We start from the raw sequence: 24364 nt of genomic DNA, 5'->3' as shown, positions 1-24364 counted from the left end.
CAACTAAATCTGAAAACACCATCGCTTCTGCAGTACTTGGCAGGCGTCCAATATCTAACCACAAACGTGTCAACATAACCCGTCACATTGGAACACTTGAAGAACAATTGAATATAGCAAGCATACATAAGAAGAATAATCTTAAAGTTGCACATTAAAGAGTAAATACTTGAAAATATGATGAGGATTAATATATGGAGTAGGAGTACATGAATATATGAAATCAAAAGTAATATTGATAAATCATAAGCCATAAATGATTAACACTAAATATGAATAAAATGCATGAATATGAATATTGACCATTTTGGATCCACCACAACTAATCAATTAAATATTTACGGTCTACTGCATAATTGAGTGTTTTTAAATAAACACTGACAAAAACTATAAAGTTTTTAGGGGTGGATGATATGACGATATAAGTGATCACTCGGATTTAGACTTACCTAAAGTGTTCACAGGCAAATTTGCTTTATGTATTTCCCCGGGAAATCAGGCACATCTAATTTATGTCAGGAAACACCATTCCTGGCTGCATGTCAATATCCATGGATTAGGTTTCTTTGACAAGTTGTAAGGAACAATTTCGAGCCCAACCTTTAGTGTAATCGTTTGTTTTACTCGCGTTTTCACAATTTCCCCTATTAAACCCAGTCTTTTTTGCCACTCAGTCCAGCTGAGGGAGCGTGTTCCAGCGGGAAAGTGACGTCAAAGGATTGGGCTTAAAAGATACCTTATCCCGTAGATCCCTCTAGTGGACAATAGTAATAGCACAGTCTGGACCCCTAATTATAAGACAATCCTTAATGGATCCAGTAAAACATTCAAGTTACAGTGGTAGAACATTTATAGTATAATTACAGTACAATATAAATTGTATGAAATATAATTTAGGTTTAGATAGGTTTAGCCCTATCTGTAATTCTGACAGCCTGCTGTCCTGTCAAAGTCCTTTGGCTTCATTACACGGAAGACTCACATGCGATTTAGATTAGTTCATAATATAAACTATAATATAATCTCAGAATCATGTAAACTTTATATTATTTCTTATAAAGTCTCAGTTTTCATAGCTAATTAGCGTTATTGATAGCTATTAATAGTCTGGCTTTGGTGGACAACTAGCTGTCAAAATAATGTTATAATGACCAAATACAACCAAAAACAACTGTTGAGACTTACACGTGAAACCCGAGATCTGGTTTGGATTGTGCGACGGTTTGTAAAACCTCAAAATAGGCATCTTATGAGTCCACTTATGAGAGATACGGCAAATTGCCCGGAGCAATATGGCGGCGCCGTTGACGTACTATCCCCAGCGGCCAATGGGGCGTCTATGGGTGCGTCTCAATCAGCTCCCTAGTTCAGTAGTCAGGGCACTGATCAGGGAATCATCCACATTCATTTACATGATACACTAGGGAGCTGATTGAGACGCAGGGTATGTATTTTACAAGCCTCGCTAGGGACGGCCCTGCAGTCACATGGCCAAGACCGTCATGGCAGCGTCACATATTCGACCAATCAGCAGCGACTTTTGGAGAGGAACTGAGGACAAATATCTAATGCAGAAATAATACACGTGTGTTTCATCAGCCATCCTCACTGAAGAAGAAAGGACACTTCTCGCATCTCATCCGAGATACACCAACTCAAGCATCTTTTAAAGGTAGTACACGTTGTATTTGATTGATTTATTACGAATTTATCTTACGATATGTGTTTTTAAAATGTTAAGAAGTGATTATATAGGAGTCGGTATGCTACAGGTTGCTTCAAATGTTAAACCACAGCAGCTTTCCTGTCGTATAGGCCTACATTTAACAGACGTAGAGCATATGCAATAAACGAACCATTAAACATAAATTAACCGTACACCTGTCAAACAATTATACAAGGTTTCTTCTTGAGAATATTATGCTCATTTACACTACACACAGTTTTACTGTTCAAGCCAGCCACGAGTACACGCTTTACTGTTCAGGTCACGATATTAAAGTAAGGTGACCAGATTTCTGAAATGGAAACCTGGGACATTTCCTATTTGAGTGGTGAAAAATACCACCAAAATCTCATTTGTTATTATCTATTTATTAAAAAACGGGGACAATACATTTTTGAATGTTTTTGTTTTTAATTGATGTGGGTTCCTTATATTATTTCATTAATAATAATAATAATAATTATTATGATTTAGTTTGATTATTAGGAATTTTGCTCTGGTTTTAATACAATTCAACAAAAAACTATTACACGATTAATCAAAGTCACCATGAAATCAAAAATGACAATTCTTATTTTTATGGAATATTGTAGTATTTATTATAAATAATTTATCCGTGCACTTCATTATTTTATTTTTTTTTAATTCACTTGCCCTTGTAATCATTAATCAAAAACATTAACTTCCTCTTCAAAATGACTCATTGTGTCTTCCTGTCACATGCTATGACTCAAGGGCGGAGCTATCTGGAACTAGGCTTGTTCAAATTAATGTTGCGCAGACCGATCGGCGTCTGACTTGAAGCAGTGCGTGCTGGTTAGAAATTTTGTCAGACTTGAGACCGCGCCGACACGATGTGACTCTGATGTATGGCATCAAAGTGCTGCGAGAGCGATTGGAGAGCAGTCGGCTGAGTCAGTCGGTGCAGCTGCGCAAGTTCTGATGACGTCACAGCTGTTTCACGATTGGCCGGATTCACCAGCGTGACAATGAGTGTTTTTAAATTCATTCCTATGGAAGTCGAAGAGGCGGACACACACCTTCCATCAGTCCCTCTCTTGTGCGCTCTCTCAATGTTTAGTGCCGTTGACGTCCTCCTCCTCGTCATCCTCAGTAAATAAAGTTCTTAACGCGAGGGTGCTGGCAGTGAGCCCGGTGGAGAGAAATCCCCCAAAACTGACTGCAAACTGGCGTTCAGATCTGCCTCCATTTTGTTAGCAAAGCCCAACTTCCAACGATCCAAGCAATTCCAGAACGACGAAATCAAATCCTGCCCTGTCATCCGTTTCACTCGGATAGACGTCACAGTGGTGAAGAAAAGACAATCGCAACTTCCGTTTCATGCTGACTTTAAACACACATGCAACTAATTGGTGGAGTTACTGCGAAACATGTAAATGCCACTTATCAATTGCAAATTTTGTGCCTAGGATATTTACTTAACCCTCAATGGGACTAATTATGAAGTCACCGTTAATTAAAAAAGAATGACTTTATATTTTACATATTTAAGGTTAAAATCATTTTCCAAAATTAGTTTTCTACATCTGACCCTTGACTTTTTTTTTTTTTTTTTTTTTTTTTTTTTTTTTTAGGGTTTCGTCATTTTATAACTGACATTGTCCTATTAGGGTAAATTATTTTTGGCAAAATAGGCTGAAACTTTACATATTTGAATGCATTTCCACTCTCTGAAAAGGTCTTAACAATAAAAAGCTTTATTAACATTCCATTTCCTCTTGTGCTGCCATATTTCATTTGGAACTCGCATGTGAAAATGTCAAAAACTTGACACATTGTATTCAGGTTAACATTTTTATTATTATTATACAATAAATGTTATTGTATTTTTTGATTAAATTAAATTGTATTTAATATTTTTCTGTAATTTTACACAAGACACTCCCAAGCTATCTCCATATAAGGGCTTTCCGCACACACCTTTCCTTACAGCCTTTTATCACTCTTGTCAAACATGCCGCTGTTTGCAGACGCGCTGCCTTGAGCAATGCCAAATGTTCCATTCTCACCACTTATCAGAATAAACACCTTTCATACAGACCCAGATTACAGACCTCTCATGAGATAATGAGATAGTACATATGCGTATGTCTGCGTTATTCAGAGAAACCTTACAGCTGAACATATTGCAGCTTTTCTTACTGTATCACTGTATGTAATGTAATGTATTTAAGATTTAATTCAATTGTATCATTTAATATTTTTATGTAGTTTTACATATGGATGTTATAATACAATTAATTAGTAAACGTACTTTAATATAATTATAGTTGTGTTAAGATGAAATGTAACTTAACAGCTAAATGAGCCTGGTGTCAAATCTATCCCAAAGAACATTGATGCTACAAAATGTCTACAGGACATTAAAAACATGTCACAATGTTAACGTTGTTTATCCAGTTGTCAGAGAGTTGAATTAGTAAATGTCATTAACCCTAATACAGTGTTTGGGGTCAATATAACCCCCATCTGAACTTTCCTTAATTAAAAAAACATGGTTCCCTTCATCTCAGTGGCATAACATTTTGTAACTTTTTTTTTTTTTTTTTTTTTTTTTTTTTTTTAACATTATCTATCTATACACACTCAAAAAAAGCCTTGATTTGGCTGTTCTGAAGGTATGTAAAAAAAAAACAAAAAAAAAAACAGTATTTGGGGGTGAAAATGAGGCCAATTTAAATTAAATGGGAAATGCGATAAAACACTTTTTAAGAAGAAAAAGAAGAAAAAAAACATTTCCAATCAATACATCCAGCATAAATCTGAATTTAGTCCAGCCCCCCAAAATTTCCACCTGGCATACACTTCTTGAAGTTAGATTCCAGTAGGTCTGTTAAAACATATGGACATGATTACTTTTGCTCCCTTCTAATTTTAATGACATTTTATGCACTGTTTTTTCCAGCATCAGAATGTGTGGTATATGGGCCTTGTTTGGTAGTGATGACTGCCTTGCGGTTCAGTGCACCAAGGCCATGAAGATCGCCCATCGTGGTCCAGATGCTTTCCGCTTTGAGAATGTCAATGGATTCACCAACTGTTGCTTTGGGTTTCACCGCCTTGCCATTGTGGACCAGCTGTATGGCATGCAGCCTCTGCGTGTCAAGAAGTTTCCCTACCTCTGGTTGTGTTACAACGGTGAGATCTACAACCACATCAGGGTAAGTAGATGAACGTTGTTCACACTAAAATATAATTTTTAACACAGTGGTAATTTTATGTTTGTGTCCATTTTAATATATATACTCACATACACACACACACACACACGCACAAATGATTTAGGGATCTGTCAAAATGTTTCTCTCTTTGCGTGCATGTGAGAGACTCTTATGGTGCGTTCACACCAGACGCGAATGAAGCGTTAAGCGCAAGTGATTTACATGTTAAGTCAATGCAAAAACGTGACAGACATCCTGTGGTGCAAATGACGCGGCGTGAATTGAGAGAAACGCGCCATTTGACGTGTGTAATGCGTGATTTGCGTGAATGCCACGTCATCAAGCACCGCCGAAGGCCATCTTAATTTGACCCTTCGAAGGTCAACTTTATGTCCGTCATTCAGCTCATTTTGAAAGATGCATCCAAGTGTATTCCTTGTGTCCATCAATCACTCACAATCCTTTGCATGCTAATTGAAGTTCATTATGAATTGTGAGACAAAAATAATGTTTTCAAGATGAAGACATACATGTTATCTTTTGTTTTGGTGTAAATTAATCCCTTAACACTAAACTGCCAATAATGTAAGCCACTGGAAGACCACAGACAAGCACAGATTCGCTTAAGCGTGCTTCTCAAATGGAAGGCTGTGTCCTACAGATGCTGCGTCCTTCCTAGTTCAGTACGCTGGAGTCCTCCTCCGCATTAAACGCTAGAATGAGATGGTCTAGTAAGTGTGTATGGCCATGTTATAAATGTTTCCGCCCCAATGGTCACGGCACAAATACAATTGAAACTAAATTTTGTAAAGATACTTATGGTTACTAGCTTTCTATTAATGCAATACAGTGAATGGTAATCACATATTTACACACAATGTAGAGGAAACATAGGCTGCTTTTACACTGCAGGAGTTGATGCCAAATTGTCCCAATTTTATTGACTGTATCCAATTTTTTGAGGACAAGCTTGCATTAAAAGTGACCCATATCCGATATCTGTTTACCCTATACACTGAAGGTGATGATACACAGGGCAACTTTTTGAGCAATGTTGCCGAGCAATGTTGCTTGGGCACTTTCCCCTTGAGAATGAGCAACAAATTTCTATCTGGATACTTTAGATCGGTCGTGGGGGATTTTTTGAGATCCTCCAATCAGAATGCTAGCAGCTGATCACGTGACCAGCTTGGAGATTTAAAAAAAAAAAAAAAAAATTCAAACAAGATGGTGGCCTCTCAGCGGCAGTGGAGCTAAGAAAAGGATGTTGTAAAAGTAGGTGGTGTTGTCTTGGTCCAGAGGCAGCCATATGAAAATGATTGTGCCCCTGTGACGTCACATGCCACCTCGGATTCAAACGTATTTTTACAGCTTGATTATATGAATGCTTTTTTTATTGATGACGAGGACGGTATTGAGTTATGGAACTTGCAGGATGTATTAATGATACATGAAGACCTCTTATATGCCAAAAGATCAAGGAAAATCTGATTTCTCATGTAATGATCCCTTTAAGGCCTTTGTCCTCCATGTGATTGAATCATGTGATCATAGATGGTTTAACTTAACATCTGATGACCAGTCTTTTCCCTTATAGCTGAAGGACCACTATGGTTTTGAGTATCAGACCAAAGTCGATGGAGAGATCCTTCTGCACCTGTACGATCGCTTTGGAATCGAGAAGATGGCAACTCTGCTAGATGGCGTGTTTGCATTCATCCTGTTGGATACTGCTAACAGAAAGGTTTTCTTAGGGAGGGACACCTACGGTGTGAGACCACTGTTCAAACTGCTCACTGACGATGGCTTCCTAGCTGCCTGTTCTGAGGCCAAAGGTATAATGAATAAGTCCAAGTCACATTTGTCCTCTCCTGGAAGGGCTGCACGATTAATTGATCTAAAACCGTTACCCCGATACAGATTAGTGTGACTATCAAATCGCAAAACTGTGATTTAAAAGAAATAAATGAATGCACGATTCGGTGGGAAACACTGCATTGTTCTTTTATACACCTGCAGCTCATGATCCAGAGTGTCAGAGTGGCTCAATTGAGTAAATGCTGCTCCACTTGAACTCCTCTCTGCATCTGCTCTGAGTTTGGGTTGCTTAAAGCAAGCAATTTGGAAGTGCAACTAACTGCCATCTCTCCAAAATTGTAATGACTGTGTGGAAAGAAATATGTAGAGTTGTAATGAGTTGTGACCAACTGCGCTCAGTGGAGGTCTCATTTAAGTCTTTTGTTTGTTCATTGAAATACTGAGTGATGAAAAGTATTATGTCACACAGTATTTGGAGGAGGCAGTGCATTTGCAGATGAGGCCATTCGCATGTAAGCATGAGGGACAACTTAATATGGGCACATTGGCATCATGAAACAGAAAAACTTATTTGAAAATCAAGATCCATTTCTTGATTGTCACTCCAATGTTGCGTTGATAGCATTTTGATGGATGATATAGATAACAAGGATGAGCAATCTATCAACTTCTCTTTTAAGTTTGGAAAGTGCATTTCCATGTCTATTCTCAAAAAAGAGGGGTGACAGTTAAAGGGTTAGTTCACCCAAAAATGAAATTTCTGTCATTAAGTACTCACTCTCAGGTTGTCCCAAACCTGTAAGACCTTCATTTGTCTTTGAAACACAAATTAGGATATTTTTGATGAAATCCGATCCACACATAGTTACCTTTTGAGGTCCAGAAAAGTACTAAAGATATTGTTAAAACCGGCGACGTGACCACAGTGGTTCAACCTTATTATTATGAAGCGACAAGAATACTTTTTGTGCGCAAAAACAAAACAAAAATATTCTCGTCACTTCATAATATTAAGGTTGAACCACTGTGGTCACGTTGCCAGTTTTAACGATATCTTTAGTACTTTTCTGGACCTTAAAAGATGCAGTGTCATTGCTGCCTATGTGTGGACCCTCGGATTTCATCAAAAATATCTTAATTTGTGTTCCGAAGACAAACGAAGGTCTTACGGGTTTGGGACAACATGAGGGTGAGTAATTAATGACAGAAATTTCATTTTTGGTTGAACTAACCCTTTAAGGGTTGGTCTCCCTGCCATTTTCTGCCAAAATAATGCTTGTTGGTTTAAAGTCTGAAAATAAAGAAATTAACATTTAGCATTGTAATTTCGCAGAGGTACTGTAAAAAAATATATTTGTTAAATAATTCTTTATTCTACAATATTACATTAGTAATATTTTTACTTTAATAATCTTAACAATACTATTAATAATAATCAGAATAAAATCATAATTTTTATTTTGTTAGTCATATTGATATAAAATCAAACAATTTTGGGCCAAATTGTGCAGCCCTATGAAGAAGCACAGCAAACCAGGAGGGTTATTTTATTTTTATGTTTTTTTTTTTTTCATGTAATTACATTTCATTTAGCTTCATTCATTCATTTTCACTGTGATTTTAATCCAAACAGGTTTGACGGAGATCACACACTCCATGTCCACTCCTGCAAAGATCACCCCCTTCCCCCCAGGATACTTTGAGGTGTTTGACTTGCAGCTCACTGGAAAAGTGAAGTCTGTCATGATAAATCGCTTTCACTGCTGCACAGATGAACCCAAACATGCCTCCTATAACATCCTTCAGGGCCTTGGCACAGGTAGATGTCATATAGTGGCGTAAAAGTAGTCCAGATTACTTGTGCATTTATATTCTCTGTGTTTTTAAGGTAGGGACACACCAAACCATCTCCAAAGAACTAGCGCTGATGAAAGCTGACAGTGTTGTCACCTTGTGTTGCCTGCGTCAGGGCAAAAAAGCTGCATTTGAACACACTAAAAGTACTACAGCTCACTGTCAGTTAGCCTGTGCGTGGAACACACAAAAATGTGTGGAACACACCGAAAAACTATGTCGGCTGATGCTCAATAACGGCGGATCGTCGGCTTGGTGTGCCATTTCATAGCTTTGTGTGACAATTTAAGTTATTCACTAGTTGGATTAATCATTCAGTCCAGTTTTGCATACTGAATCAATAGATTAATTAAAGAGAGGTAGATGTCACTACTTATGGTGTAATTGGTGCTTCTGGTGTCGGTCACGCCTGAGGCCTTCCGATAGTGTTATACTGATCAGATTTTAGAGAGAGAACTTAAATTTGTCACACAAAGATCCACTGTCTTTTATTTGTGCTTATGTTCTTTGTTGCATTTAAATGTCTACGGAACAGATAAATGGGAGAAATATATATTTCTGCATTAATGTAACCCAAAACAGAAGGGTTCCAAAAAAGTGGTATGGTATGATTTAGAATTTTGGTACCATTCACAACTTCTGACAATGGAAACAAATAATTGCATACTGTACTGTAATTAACCGTACCGCTCTGTGGAAACAATCGTTTTGTCTACTTTAGGACTTTTGTAAACATTTGATGTTTTGGGTAATATTAATACAGAAATATAGAAAATTCTAAAAGGTTCATAAACTGTCAAGCAGCACTGTACGTCTGCTTACCATCAATCAAAACTAAAGAGAAAAAAAAATAAATTTTCCCCTTTTCATCAGGCTTTGAATTGGAGACGGTCAAGAGCAACATTAGGATCCTGTTTGAAAATGCTGTAAAGAAACGCTTGATGGCTCACAGAAGAATCGGCTGCCTCCTCTCAGGTGCCTGTGCTCTTTCTGTTACTTGCTTTAAGTGGTGGTTTTTTTTTGTTTTTTGTTTTTTTTTTACTCTTGACTTTTTATTACCTTCACCTTATCCATGATGTTTTTATTTCCAGGTGGTCTCGATTCAAGTCTGGTTGCCGCGACACTCGTGAAACTTGCCAAAGAAGAACAGCTTCCGTATCCCATTCAGACCTTTGCCATTGGTTCAGATGACAGCCCAGATGTTATTGCTGCCCGCAAGGTAAGTGACACATTCAGTATGTCATATGCACTTTATGCTTCTGTAGCCTGAACGTGTGGCACTTTCTGTGGATAGTGCATTTCTATGCACTTTGTGTTGACTTTTAATGTGCATTAATTTGGAGTGGTGATTAGCTGCCGTGGCTGGAAGCTACATCGTCAGTTTCTGAGCTTTTCTCTGCATTATTCATGAGAATGAACTTAATTCAATCACTGTGCTGTAATGCAGTACCATTCAACAGCTCAGCTGCTGTCTTTGACTTACAGCTTACAAGTAGAGTGATTTTGGCTGACATTGTCAGTTAGAAATAAGGAATTTTAGCAGTGGAAGTGATTGCTGGTTAACATGTACTTACTCACTATAATCATACTTGTTCCGTTGTCTGACAGAAAATATGTAAATGAGAACAGCTTTACTGGACATGCTGATATTATACCAAAATACAGTGTGTGAGCACGAATTGTGCAATAATGTGTTTTGTCAATAAAATAATAAAATTAGGATTTTTATCCGATTAATCGAAAAAATACTCGGCCAACTAATCGATTATCAAAATAATCGTTAGTTGAAGCCCTAGTTTTAACTGATGTTGTGTGGCAGGTGGCAGCCCACATTGGCAGCGAACACCATGAGGTGAACTTCACACCTGAGGAGGGTATCCGCGCGCTGGACGAAGTTATCTTTCACTTGGAGAGTTACGACATCACCACTGTGCGTGCCTCTGTTGGTGAGTACAGGAGCTTTTTTTTTTTTTTTTCTAGTCGACATCCTGTTTTTCATTATTTCACAAAAGTGTGACATTTTATTGTTATTGTGAATGCACACAAATAAAATTTCATTCAAATTTTGAATAATGTATTACTCTTATCTGTATGACCAAAAAATGTATTTTAGAGTGTTTTAAAATTTATTTTTTGCCTATTTGATAGGACAGTGTAGATTTGACAGTAAGTAAGGGAGAGATGGTGATGGGATCGGGAAAAGTCCATGAGCCAGGATTCAATATATTTGTCAAAATAAGGATATCTTCTAAAACTAAAGGATAAATAATCATTTTTCACTGAAAGCCAATTAAAAACATTTACCAAAAATTGAGGTAAGATCAAAGTGGTAAAAACAGTTTTCATGCATTACAGAAAAGGAAGAACAACTTCTGTAAAAATTCCGTAAAAAATATTATGCTTATGGTGACCTAATAAAGGTTGAGAACCGCTGCTTTAAAACATGCAGTTCTCATATTTATATTTGGAAGCGTTATCCCAGTTCAAATATTTACAGTTTTTGAATTTTTTTTTTTATTATTTTTTTTTTTAAATACACATGCTCCTTTTTTTGTACAAATAAACTTTACAGTTTGCATATATCTAGCTTATTTTGAGTAAAATGCTCACACTGGCGTGCCCTGTTAGAGATTTTTTTTTTTTTTTTTTTTTTTTTTTCCCATTATTTGCTTCAGCCATATTAATTTCCTAGCACATCTTATAGCCACTAGGTGGCAACAGTGCTTTGCAGAAAAAGCTTTGTATTCAGTTCTTTTTTTTTTTTTCCCTCTACGCAGGTATGTACCTGATATCAAAGTACATCCGTGAGAAGACTGACAGCGTTGTGATTTTCTCAGGTGAAGGCTCTGATGAGCTGACACAAGGATACATCTACTTCCATAAGGTACATGTCAATATGTTCTAAGCTTACTGAAAAATGAAGCTGGTTCTGAGAAAAGATGTAGCAACATTTGTGCTTTTTTATAATGTAATTCAATGACATTCGGACATTTTAAGAGGGACTTCACTGTTCTAGTAGTGAGACATTAGTGTCTTGTCATGCATTGTTAGCTGTATCTTAAGACTTGATTTCAGCTGAATTTGTGACCTGCTTTGAATTAGGCACCGTCCCCTAAAGCGGGTGCTGAGGACAGCGTACGTCTGCTGAAAGAGCTTTATCTGTTTGATGTGCTGAGAGCGGACAGAACCACAGCTGCACATGGGTAAGACAAAATACTCCTTCCTTCTCTTACCTTCCCATAGTAACTTGGTGATTTCCACTGTGTTTGTGACATCAAACCTTTTTCACTAGACTGGAGCTGAGAGTGCCTTTCCTGGACCATAGATTCACCGCATACTACCTCTCTCTGCCTGCAGAGATGAGAGCACCAACGGTGGGTCCTGACACCTTACATTTCAGTGATTTATCCTTCCTCATGTCAGTTTAAAATGTGTCTGTTCCCACATCAGTTACGGTGCCTGGTCTAAAGTGTAAAAACCAAAACCCCAAATATGAGCAATAATAATAGTGATGCTTAATTTATCGCTATTGCTTTTGTTTTTCAAATATCATAACAGTGTTTTTTGTAACCAGACTGAATAACTTGTTTGTTTGGAGCAGGATGGTGTGGAGAAGTATCTCCTGAGGGAATCGTTTAAAGGGATGAACCTTATCCCAGATGAGATTCTCTGGAGAAGGAAAGAGGCCTTCAGTGATGGTATAACATCCTTGAAGAAATCCTGGTACACAAGCCTACAGGAGCACATCGAGTCTGAGGTACTACACATGTACACACAGACCATGATGTCATGGATGTACACAGTGTGTATCCTCTAATCTATTGTTTCTCCTTCAGGTGAACGACTCTCAGTTGGAGAAGGCTAATAAGCTGTTCCCTTACAACCCCCCCAAAACCAAAGAAGGCTTCTACATAAGGCAGGTCTTCGAGAAGATGTACCCCGGCCGCAGCGACTGGACGCCACATTACTGGATGCCCCGCTGGATCAAGGCCACAGACCCCTCAGCCAGAACCCTGTCCATCTACAAGCCTGATAAAGACTAGTAATCACATCATTCTTCAGACCTTGGCTAAAGATTATTCTCTACAGCATACATGCATGCCACATGGAGTTGGTTCAGAATTTATGAGCTACATTCCTCTGTTAAATTAGCTAAATTCAAGTTTTGTCTTTTAAAGACAACTGAATTTGTAATACTGCAGATCAATTCTTCACAGAAGTATCTTTTAAAGGAGAAAAAAAAAAGAAGAAAAAAAAAAGGAAGGCCCTGACCGCTTGTCAAGCCTTCAAGCTGCCTTGCTGAGGTTCAGTGTTATATAGAATATATTGAGTGCCATTTACGTCCATTTTTTTTTTTTTCTTCATTAAGCTTTATATTGTTAAACAGAATCTAAAAAGAACGGAAGCGAGGTATAGATTGTTGGTTAAAGGACTCCTGTACAAAAAAAATTGTACAGTAACCTATAAATAATATTTTTGTTACTGCTTTGAATCTCAAAACTTTACATTAGCCAACATTGTCAACTAAAGAGTTTTATACAATGATTCAGAAAGGAGATCCATAAGATTTTACGATCAGGGGTGCATTTCGCAAAGCCAACTATGGTCACGAGTTCCATCATTATCAATAAAGTTCAATGGAACTTGCGACTATAGGTGACTAACGATGCTTTTGGGAAATGCACCCCTGGGCTGGAAAAGTTGTTGGTTTGATTCTTACAGGCCATGAACTACTTCCATTTTGCACTTGAGCTAAGCATTTTACCCATGTTCCTTCAGTCGGACTGTCCCTTTGAATGTATTTGCATGTTTAGAGTTAGTTTTTTGACGGATTAGCCATTGGTTGGCTAGGTGAAATTAAAGGGATGGTCTACTAAAAATATAAATAGTGAATTTATTAACCCTTACAATGTTCTAAACCTGAATGCATTTCTTCTACAAAACAAATGGAATTTACAATTGTTTGTAACCAAACTGTTTTTGATCAGTCACTTCCATTAAATGGAGGCACACACACAAAAGCTTTTTTTCAAAATATCTTTTGTGTTCCACAGAATAAAGTTATACAGGTTTGTAATGACACGAGGGTGAGTAAATGACGATTTTCATATTTGTCAGAAATATTCCTCTTAAAATGTATTCCTAAGAGCAGCATGGCTGTTATTCTGAGTCTATTAATGTGTGTTTTGTTTGGTGCACCAACACTAATCTGGTAGAAAATGATTTTAGCATTACATTAATAAAATGGATGTGTATGTAACGTAAGTGTTTAAAGCGTCTTCCTCTTTCTGCACTGAATAGTCAAGGCTTTGACGTGTGTTTTCGTTTTGTAAGATCTGGTCATGGTATTGATAACGCTTTGCTTCAGTGTTCAATCTTGACTGGGTTTTCACCTATTTCATAATGCTTGGCGTGAAACGGTACTTCTAAAACGATTGAGTATTCCTCTGTTTGCCTGTAGGTGGAGAGGCAACACACAATCAATAATGCAGAAATTAATTTTAAAAAAAGTGTCCAGTGATCAATAGTGCCACCAAGAGGTTGTCCCTCCCATCACTCCTCATCTCAAAGATGGGCACATAAAAAGAAAACACTTATTTTTGATCGCTGTTGCTGCAACTTGAACCCAGATTTATTTACAGTATATAAAACATTAAAGGGGGACTCAGTTGTATTTCAAATACGCTGTTTGGAAGTTAGTCAGGCCGATGCCGCCAACAACAAACGTCTAACCAATCAGTATTAGGGGGTGTTTGACGGTCGGGGAGAAAGAACAGCTGCCTGATTTCCGCCATTGGTGTAAACAGCAGTGCGTGCTAATAGACAAGAAATGTATGTTTTTACACCATCTTGCTGATAACATTTCTTTAGTCTTTTGGCAATAGGAGCTTCTTCAATACCCATCTGATTGTGAGAAGCAGAACTAAAATGCTTATGCAGTGAATATGTTTAAACGTTGTACAATTTTAAAGTATTCGCTGACATACCTCCACATATTTTGCTAACACAATGAGGTATTTTGAATCAATATCTCACATTTCTTTTTTCCTCTGTTTCCTTTTTTTTTTCCTTCCCATGGGAGATCCAGTGCCCATGCTATCCCATAACCAGACACACAGCAAAAGAAAAAAAAAAAGACATAATAAAGAAGGTGAGAGGGAAAAAGGTACATTTAAAAAAAAAAATGTTTGTTCAATAAACTTAATTAAATTAAGAAAAAAACTCAATTAGTTTAGGTTGGTATAACAATAATAAAACAAGTTCATTTAAACAAATGATGCATTGTTACCTCATACTCATGACCGGAAAAGCGGAAGCGGCGCTGGCGACTGTGGCATAATAAAAGTTCCTCTGCTCGTGAGGCATGTGTTGCTCAATCGCTCCACCGGCCTCGTTCAGCTCCCACAACACTCGGTCCTGCTCTGCTTCATACTACAGTAACGTTAATAATCACATCCATGAACATGATTTCTTCCCTAGTCCTATCCCGATTGTTTCCACAGGCTGTGATGTGAAGACCACATGTCCCAAGATTCCACGCTCAAGCTTGCCGTCATCAAGCTGCGCCTTTGTTTTGAATAGGCCTCTAGCGGACAGAAATCTTACATATTGCACCTTTAAACCAACTTAATAAACTTAATTTCTTGTATCATACTAACTAGCATCAACAAATGTTAGTATGCTAAATAGAATTTTGTTTATTAGGTACAGAACAATGTACAGAATTAGCAAGAAAGAAGACTGGTCTTAGAACTTGCAAATTAGCACAGTTTTTGCTCCCTGACTCTGATTGAAACAATAGACATCATGGTTGTCACGTAACCACCCACAGTTGTGCTGTTTAATATTTTGTGGAAACCATGATACATGTTTTTCAAGATTCTTTGATAAAAAGAAAGTTCAAAAGAATAGCAATTATTTGAAATAGAAATATTTTGTAACATTTTAAATGTCTTTACTGTCACTTTTGATCAGTTGAATGACACCAAACTTTTTAATTTTAGCCTTATATGTTTTACCATTTCCTTTTTTTCTTAAAGGTGTTAAAATGGATATATCTGCCTTCACTGGCTAAGGATTGTTGCTTGTGAAGGTTATGATGCCATATTTTTTGTTTTTGTGTTATTTTTAAGAAACAAAACAATTGCAGATTTAACGCTGTAATAATACATTTTTGTAGTAAACATTTGACAGAAGGATTGTTGAAGCCAGCATGCTACTTTGATAAATCATAATCCACTTTCATCCTCATAAACTGGATGGAAATGTATGTCTGGCCATCGCTCGCTAAATGTCAGCACAGTGCGTGAGTGAACACCATTGTGGCAATTAGCTTCACGGCTCACCGCACTGCTAATCGTGCAACGCCGCGTGTGAAAAAAGCGCCATGTGTCATTTGTCAGAATGAGGCCAACTCTTTATGATGTGTGTGTATATGTGAGTATTCAGGTGTAAAGATTAGTCTAGGGCTTAACAGTTTCCTAGATCCAAACAGCAAGTGTGATAAATATAAATGTAACTGACACTGACAGTGTTAGGAAAAAACATCCTTCTTTTATGCTAGTGTGAGGATTCAACTTCCTTTATTATGCTGAGTCCCAGGTGAGCTATCCATTCCCAGATTAATTTTTTATTGTTTAGATGTTGCTCTTTTATATCTCATACAGTAGTTACCTGTTCTTTCATTTAAGTATCAATTTCATCTCAGATGTTGTTCCTATGCACATGTTAAAATTCTGGCTGATATTCTGATAAATGGATTAATTTATTAATGGACACAACTGAATCTGAAATTATTGACATGCAGTAAGAGTAAAAGGTTTAATGTGGATAGAATTGTGGTTATGGAAAAATGTTGTGAGAAGTTTTTGAGTTTGTATTGAGACTTTGGCAAATCTGAGCACATTGCGCTCATTGTCACAGTTGTAAACGCTACTGCTTTCTTCTTCCATGAGGAGGTTTGGCATCGAACCTCCCGAAGTGTTTCCCATTTTGTGTGCCTTATGTATCAGACGTTCAGCCAACGGACCATGGGTGTGACGTCTGAGGCTGAGAATGCACAGTTTGTGACACTGTGGAGATCAAGTGTGCCACACACATCCTGAAAAGTGAAGCCAAAACATTTTGATTGCCCCCCTGGAGGCTGGCTGCATATATCATAAACCCTCCATGTAATTGTGTGGGACATATCACAATCACAATCATGGTAACCTCAATTGAAACAAACATGAGACTTAAAGTTCTGTTAATTCTCAATAAGAACTGCTGTAGATGAATGACAGAAATAAAGTCAGTCTGGTTAGTAATAAGTGAAGCTGGTAATGCTGTTTGTGGAGTTGTTTAATCAGATATTCAGAGGTTTAATGTCTTTTATCTTCAGTTGATTTCATCTAAGGCTGTGGCTGAAGTCAGTTGTAGTTCTTGTGTTTCTGCTCATCTCTTTTTTCTCGCTTGTTAATGCTGAGATGACTCTATAAATAATATAGAAATATTTTGTGGATCAGATAAGGTCCAGTTCTGGTTTATTTCTTTGCTCTTGGCTGACATGTGGCATTTCTATGGCCTGCTTGTGGCCCAGATCTGGCAAACAGGATTGGTCCGTCCAAGTGCCATCATTCCCGCCACATGTGGCCCAGATCATCATTCCACATGTGCCAGATGTGGGCCGGATCTGACACAAAGTTGCTATCTGGGCTAAACCCAGGTACTGTCATGATTGACAGCTGCGCTTGCGATTTGAATTTGCGGGAGTATCGGCGGGACCTTGATACAATGGCTTAACCTCGGATTACTACTGTGCAGACTCAGGCTCCAAATGACATAATCTGTGCACAATGTCAACGGCCATTTTGGCTTCATTTTTCTACACTGGAAGGAAGTGGAGACACATCGTCCATCTTTTTTTTTTACAGTCTATGGTTGAGATCTGTTCTAAACTTTAGTGTCTCAAGTGATATTACTGGAGTCTTTCTCTGGTTTGTACAGCATAGCTTTAGGCCCGTTCACTACATGCATGAAAACTATAATGAGTCCCCGCCACAACTATAGCGATAACAGCACAGGAGAGCAATATTGTTGGAATCACTTAAAAAAAAAAAAAAAAACAATTTCCAGCTTGTGAACGATAAAAACATCCTCATTCATCCATCCTCATTTAATGAGCACAAACATTTAATGCAGCAGATACCAAAACAGCAACATAGTGTGGCCCAGATCCGGCCCACATCTGGTACATGTGACATCCTTGCTGTCAAGGAACATAACTGCAGTGCATGCTTATAATATACAAAACATACAAAATGTTAATGTGCGTTGGTGTGGACGCTAATATAGTTATCGTTCTTGGTGTGAATGGGCCTTTAGGCTTGATAAATGGTCACATGAAAAGTCATCATTTTCTCTTCAGACCCACTAATATAAACATCTAAACATTCCTCCTCCAAGTCCCTATCTCAGTTCTTCAGATATCTGTTTGTGTTTCAGACAGTCACAGAACACCCACAGAGATGAGGCTGAACAAATGCATCTGTTTTGATTGTAGGCCGTTAACAAACAGCTTTACCTCCCATGAGAATCACACCTAAAACCTTCGGTTTCTGCTCTGAAAGCAAATCTAACCATAGATGAGCAGAGAGATAGACAGCTGTTGTGGAGTTTATTGAAATAAAGCAAAAAAGGTTCACATAAATTTTCATAATTATACTTAATCGCATAATTAATTAAATTCAGAGTCAGTTCAAGGTTGCACAAAAGCAGCAACAATGCAGACTTGGTACAACAAAATCCATTCATAATCAACCAAATACAAATGCAGGTCAGGATTTACTAATATTACTGACATTTAAACCTTTGCTAGAATAGAAAGAACATGAAAGAATCTGATCAATCCAATCATGACCCACCGAGTTACTGTTTGATTACATGGCAGTGAAGGTAAAACTGGCAAAATATCACTCACAGAAATAACATTTCATATCTCATCATACATGACCCAGTTTGTGGTCTGCAGTGAGTATGCATTGTCTAAAACAACAGTACATCTGAACAAGGTCCTTTCCTGGCTGAATAAGCTTATTTTATATGACAGCGATGTCTTTTTGAGAAACATTTCATTATTGTTTAATGTAGATCAGAATAGACTCACTTTGCAGTATTCTCTTCCACAATGCTTGCCAGTTCTGCATTAAAATGTTTATTATCAACGAATTATTATTATTTCAATGAGTTCATAAAACATTTTAAAACCAACATGAAATCAAAATGTGGATGTACCTCAAAAAATAAAAATTCTCATTGAATATTTTGTTTCACTAAAAAATATCTTAGTACATTATGTAGGAAAATGGGTTGTGCCAATGCCATTTTATGTTGACTTTAACTCTGAAGTCACTTAAATTACACAATCAATTAAATGCCAGGCACTTGAATTTTCCACATTTTCCTGACTCTCATTTCCAATAATGGAATTCCTTCCATTTGCTTACATTACAAAAAAAATAAATAAACTAAAACTAAATGATTTTCAAATCCTTGTCGCCTCCTCCTCTGCATCAAGCCAGTGAGGATTTTATTAATATAATGCCAGCTTGCCTGTGGCACATCAGGGCTGTTCATGAAAAATTCAGAGGTGTTTAGGATGACATGATCCACAGCACAAATCTCATGAATCTGGCAGCAGCCCTTGGTTAAAGTTTGAAAAATCAGTCACAGTGTTTTCATCGGTACACTCGACAGAACTGAGAGAATCAGAATTCATATTCAGTGATCAATTACATCTGATCACAAATACATGCACAAAGTATATATTAGTTAAATAATAATATAAAATTAAATTATTGTTTTTGTAATTTATAATGTCAGAATTTATATTCAATTACATCTGATCAAAATATACAGAAAAAGTATATATTATTAAAATAATAATACAAATATACAATTAAATTATTGTATTGTATATAACAACTTAATTTAATAATGTCAGAATTGATATTAAAATAATAATTTAAATATAATGAATTATTAATTTAAAATTATTATATTCAAATCAAATTATGGTAATGTACTTTATGGTTTTAATATTCATTTACATTGATTTTAATTTAACATGCATAAGAGCAGCGTTCACACCACAACTACGCTGTAAAAAATAATTTTCATGATTTATCACAACAATTTTCTTTTGTCAGATCAACTTAGATAATTAATGTGGTTCAGATAACGTAATATTTTGAGTTTCTGTTGATTAAATCAATCACCTTCATTGTATTAACTCAAAATTTTAATTTCAATGAACTCAAAATTTTAAGGCAACCAGGTAACTTACTTTTTTAAGTTAAACCAACAATTGTTTTTTACAGTGTATAACTATAACAGCGCAGGGAAACTTTATAGTTGGAATCACATTCAGAATGATTTTCTCCAGCTGAAAAAACACTTACAGCCAATCACAATCCATCCTGCTTGAGCTCAAGCATTTAAAGCGGCAGACAACAAACTTGCAGTCCATGCTTAAAATAAACAGAACGATATTGTCCATTGTTGTGGACGCTAATATAGTTATCGTTCTTGGTGTGAACTTGCCTTAAGGGTGCGGTCACATTTATCTTTGTACTGCAAATTTAATGAATTATCTCAGTCTAGGAATCCGTGCGATCTGGAATTTTGCCACACGGATTTTGCATCGGATTCAAGTTTGTTAATCTTTCAACACATGATTGGCCAATTAAAAGCTGATCAGTTTGAAAGTGTCCTCTGAGTAAGCGTTGCTTCAAGTATCGCTACATTATTGATAATGGCCGATGCATGCAAAGTTTCGCTAATGACTGTGCCTTAAGAATAACTTGTTTTCTGTCAGTTAGGCCTCAAATCTGAATGTTGCTAGACAGTTGCAACGGTCCATAAACTGCAGCAAATATTGGAAACATCTTTAATGCTGGAGTCAGTTGCATTTTACATTGTGTACTGATCCATACAGTAAATGCCTACAAGTCATTTATCACCCAAAGTGTGAAGAAATCATGTGCCTGGCCTGAGCCCCTAATGCATTTCTGGCTCTAACAATCAGGGCTATATTTTATTATTTATTTTATTTCCCCTATGTCATTGTTGCCCATATCCTATACAACAGGACTTGAAGTTTTGACCTTTCAGTGCTCATATGCTGTGAGGTAAATATGATATCAGCAATATATAAATAAACTGTGATGCTTACAAATGGTTGTTCCATTAAGGTCACTGCACTTAAAGGGCATTCATTAGCATTTCAATTTCTAATGACATTGGAAGGTTGCAGCTTTTGTACAAGTACAATCAAGTTGCCATGTGACTTTCACAATTGGCCTAACTTAACCTTACTTAAAGGAGTACCCCGCTAGAAATTTTACGTTCCCAGAACAGAACGTCCCCACTGACGTTCTGGTGCCTAGTAACGTTCCCAGTATGTTCTGAGTACGTTCCGAGATGGTCACGATGTGGAGTTCTTTTAAGGGTTGGAGGACGTTATTTGGTGGACCTTCAGGGAACATTCAGGACGTTCTGGGAATGTTTAGGGGACTATTACTATAGGACGTTCTGATAACTTCCCTAATGTCCTCTTTGTAATGTTCTCGCACGACCGTAAAATAACCAAAATAGAACGTCCCCCTAAACTCATATCGGGAACGTTATTAAATGACCAACAGAGGACCATGTGGGAACGTTGTGGGAATGTCCCAAATGTCCTCTTTGTAACATTCTTATGTGACCATAAAGTAACCAAAATGGAGCGTCCCCCTAAAATCATATAAGGAACCTTGAACTGTAGCACGTTCATAACCATAAGAGGACGATTTAGGAACGTTCCTAATGTTCTGTAAAGGTTCGGAATTTTCGTCACCTTTAGAGAACTTTTAGGGAACCTTGCACAAGGTCCTGAGAACCTTGCCTACCATGTGGGTAGTTCACCCATATATGAAAACTCTTTCATTATTAGCACATATTTACACATTATTAGCGTCATGTCATTCATGAGAAATTGTAAAGAAAATTGATCTCAGTTTTCCATGCATTTACAATGTGTACCAACAGATAGTTCATGAGCACAAATGGCAGGTTACAAATCTTCTGGACTTTGTGCACCAGCCAACCAGCTGCCAATGAGGTGAATGAGAGTACTAATGGCTAACAGCTAACTTTCTGCAGGAATTTTAAAAAGATGGTTTTATTATTGGGAGATACAAGGATTCGTGGCTCTACCGCTGGAGAAAGCGTAACGGCTAACTTGGATCACGTGTGCCTTGATAACTAATCACATTACAGTCTTGGCATTATTGAATTTCATTCAGAGTTGTGCGTTAAGCCTCTCCTCCATTGACATCCATTAAAAAAAAACCATTTGATTTGATTTGTGAAAAGGTGCACATGTAAGCAAAGGTGTTAAAATATCCATGATACCACTTCAGCTATCTCTATTTATGAATTTCATGCCCTCTGGTTTTATATGAATTCTTTCAAACATGGTTAGGTTAGCTAAAGTTCTGCTATCACCTGACCAATCATTCTTTTTCCATCTACTATATTATGCATATCCCACTGTTTTTGTATAGTTTGAATGTCAACCGTCTCACATTAATCATTAATTGATATCTAATACATTATTCAACAATACATATCCAAAACAAAATTCCTCATCTTTCAGACACAAGGAACACCAAATAATTCAAAGGCAATAATTGCTTGCATTCAGAAGCTGTCATTCTTGGGAACCCACAACATTAGCATTAGCATGTTAGCTTTACAGATTTCAAGATCTTGTAGCCCAACAGGTTTTTTTGTTAGCACTCCCATATGTTAACTGAACATACAAGTAGTAAACTAGTATTTTAGCTAAAGGTGTTGGCTGCTCTTGAAGAAGTTAGCCTGAAAATAAATGTATAAGGGACTTTCCTTACCATATCACTAAATAACGTAGTATTTTGGTATTTATAAAACGGTTAGTTCCTGTTCTTGATTCTGATTGGTCAATAGCTGTGTTTTATTCAAGATGAAACAAGGCTATGACCGCTTCACCCAACGGTTCAGTGTATCACTACACAACACCCTTAGCAACCACACTTAGCAACGTAAACTGTTTGTTCTCAATTGATATTGTTCATTGAAGCTTACTGTATTATGTAGAACAGTACTGTGAGAAAGAGATCGAGCGAGTTTATTGTCTGCATTTAGATTTAGCATTTTCCTTCAGGTCAGACCTATGTTCATAATAAAAAATCGGTTTAAATGTCCGATGTATTATCTTGTCCTTTTAACAGTTATGGGGTTTTCCCATGACTGACAGCGCTAGTCAAAGCATTTGTCAGTTGCGTCTTGTTCCGTGTTCACAACAATTCAGTCTTTTCAATGTAAAAGTCGTCGCTACTGACTGACACACTCAAAAAGACCACCATCTATTGGTATAAAAATCTAACTTCTGTTTCTGTTCACGGTCAGGGACTATTTTTTCCGGCAGAAGGAAGGCCACACTTTGTGTCGTGCCTAACAACACCCTTCAGCCGTGACTTATTCACGATACAGCACAGCCTCTCGTACCTTATTGCTTATTAAATATTGATAATTATGACATGAGAGTGATTTCTCTGTCAGTTAAAAACAGTCAACAGACAAACACGAATATGCATGTATTGCATTTGAAATTTTAACTTTTTTCAAATGAAAATGAAGGCATAACAAGTTTAAACTGCTGCCTTTGGTCTTTTGTCCATCCTCGAAAATACACTCTGTCATAAAATTAGCATGGTCAGATAACTCACATCCTTTCCCCTACACAATCCTACGTCAATTGCATTAAGCAAACCAAAGCTGGCATGCAACGCTTTATCCATGGCTATGCATTTAATGAGGATGTTTTAAAAGAAACATTAATTTCACACCAGATCAAGAACGTTCAATGCCACACAAACACACACTAAGCTCCCTTCATGATGTGGAAACGCTGGTCTCGTTAAGACTGCCATGTGTAATTATCATCGTACAGTAAAAAAGTAGGTCAGTGAATTGACCTAAATTGAATGTGAGCGCTGCCAGATACAACTCGTCTCTTATAAACCCATGAAGTAAACCAAAGGAAAATAAACCACATAAAATCAACAATGGCAGCTCTTTGACAAAGAAACACCAGGGGTGTCCAATCTTGCTCCTTGAGGGCTACTGTCCTGCAAAGTTTAGCTCCAACCCCAATTAAACACACCAATTAAACATTAGTGAAGTAGTGCTTGTGATTTTCAGTTCTCAGTTCTGTAAACATCACGACAAACAGAATCGCTAATACTTAAAGGGTTAGTTCACCCAAAAATGAAAATAATGTCATTTATTACTCACCCTCATGCCGTTCCACACCCGTAAGACCTTCGTTCATCTTCGGAACACAAATTAAGATATTTTTGTTGAAATCCGATGGCTCAGTGAGGCCTGCATAGCCAGCAATGACATTTCCTCTCTCAAGATCCGTTAATGTACTAAAAACATATTTAAATCAGTTCATGTGAGTACAGTGGTTCAATATTAATATTATAAAGCGACGAGAATATTTTGGTGCGCCATAACGCCATAACATTCATAACGCTCCGAAGCTTCCTGAAGCAGTGTTTTGAAATCGGCCATCACTATAATAAGTCGTTATTTTGTTTTTTTCTCATCGCTTTATAATATTAATATTGAACCACTGTACTCACATGAACTGATTTAAATATGTTTTTAGTACATTAATGGATCTTGAGAGAGGAAATGTCATTGCTGGCTATGGAGGCCT

At 37.1% G+C, this 24364-nt stretch overlaps 2 protein-coding genes across 2 annotated transcripts in view; both read left to right on the top strand.

The window, feature by feature from the left end:
• Positions 1 to 24364, top strand: part of LOC127505766 (60 kDa lysophospholipase-like) — a 293042-nt gene that overhangs the window by 42390 nt on the left and 226288 nt on the right. The window lies entirely within an intron of this gene.
• LOC127505768 (asparagine synthetase [glutamine-hydrolyzing]-like) lies at positions 1432 to 13840 on the top strand. The gene is made up of 12 exons (XM_051881575.1): positions 1432 to 1672; positions 4653 to 4908; positions 6506 to 6743; positions 8360 to 8545; positions 9454 to 9555; positions 9672 to 9799; positions 10400 to 10526; positions 11358 to 11464; positions 11683 to 11783; positions 11873 to 11954; positions 12182 to 12337; positions 12417 to 13840. Exons 2-12 carry the CDS (start codon positions 4660 to 4662, stop codon positions 12621 to 12623), a joined length of 1683 nt encoding a protein of 560 aa, XP_051737535.1. The 5' UTR covers positions 1432 to 1672; positions 4653 to 4659; the 3' UTR covers positions 12624 to 13840.

This window comes from Ctenopharyngodon idella, chromosome 23 (assembly GCF_019924925.1).
Source record: "Ctenopharyngodon idella isolate HZGC_01 chromosome 23, HZGC01, whole genome shotgun sequence".
NCBI classification, from domain to species: Eukaryota; Metazoa; Chordata; class Actinopteri; order Cypriniformes; family Xenocyprididae; genus Ctenopharyngodon; species Ctenopharyngodon idella.
Note: the sequence above shows the minus strand (reverse complement) of the source record. Positions and strands in the feature narration are given on the sequence as shown.

Excerpts from the sequence above, each read along its gene's own strand:
- LOC127505768 (XM_051881575.1), top strand. The coding sequence starts at position 4,660 with ATGTGTGGTATATGGGCCTTGTTTGGTAGTGATGACTGCCTTGCGGTT. Across the intron at positions 10,527-11,357 it reads CACTGTGCGTGCCTCTGTTG|GTATGTACCTGATATCAAAG; the intron begins GTGAGTACAGGA and ends CCCTCTACGCAG. Across the intron at positions 11,465-11,682 it reads GATACATCTACTTCCATAAG|GCACCGTCCCCTAAAGCGGG; the intron begins GTACATGTCAAT and ends GCTTTGAATTAG.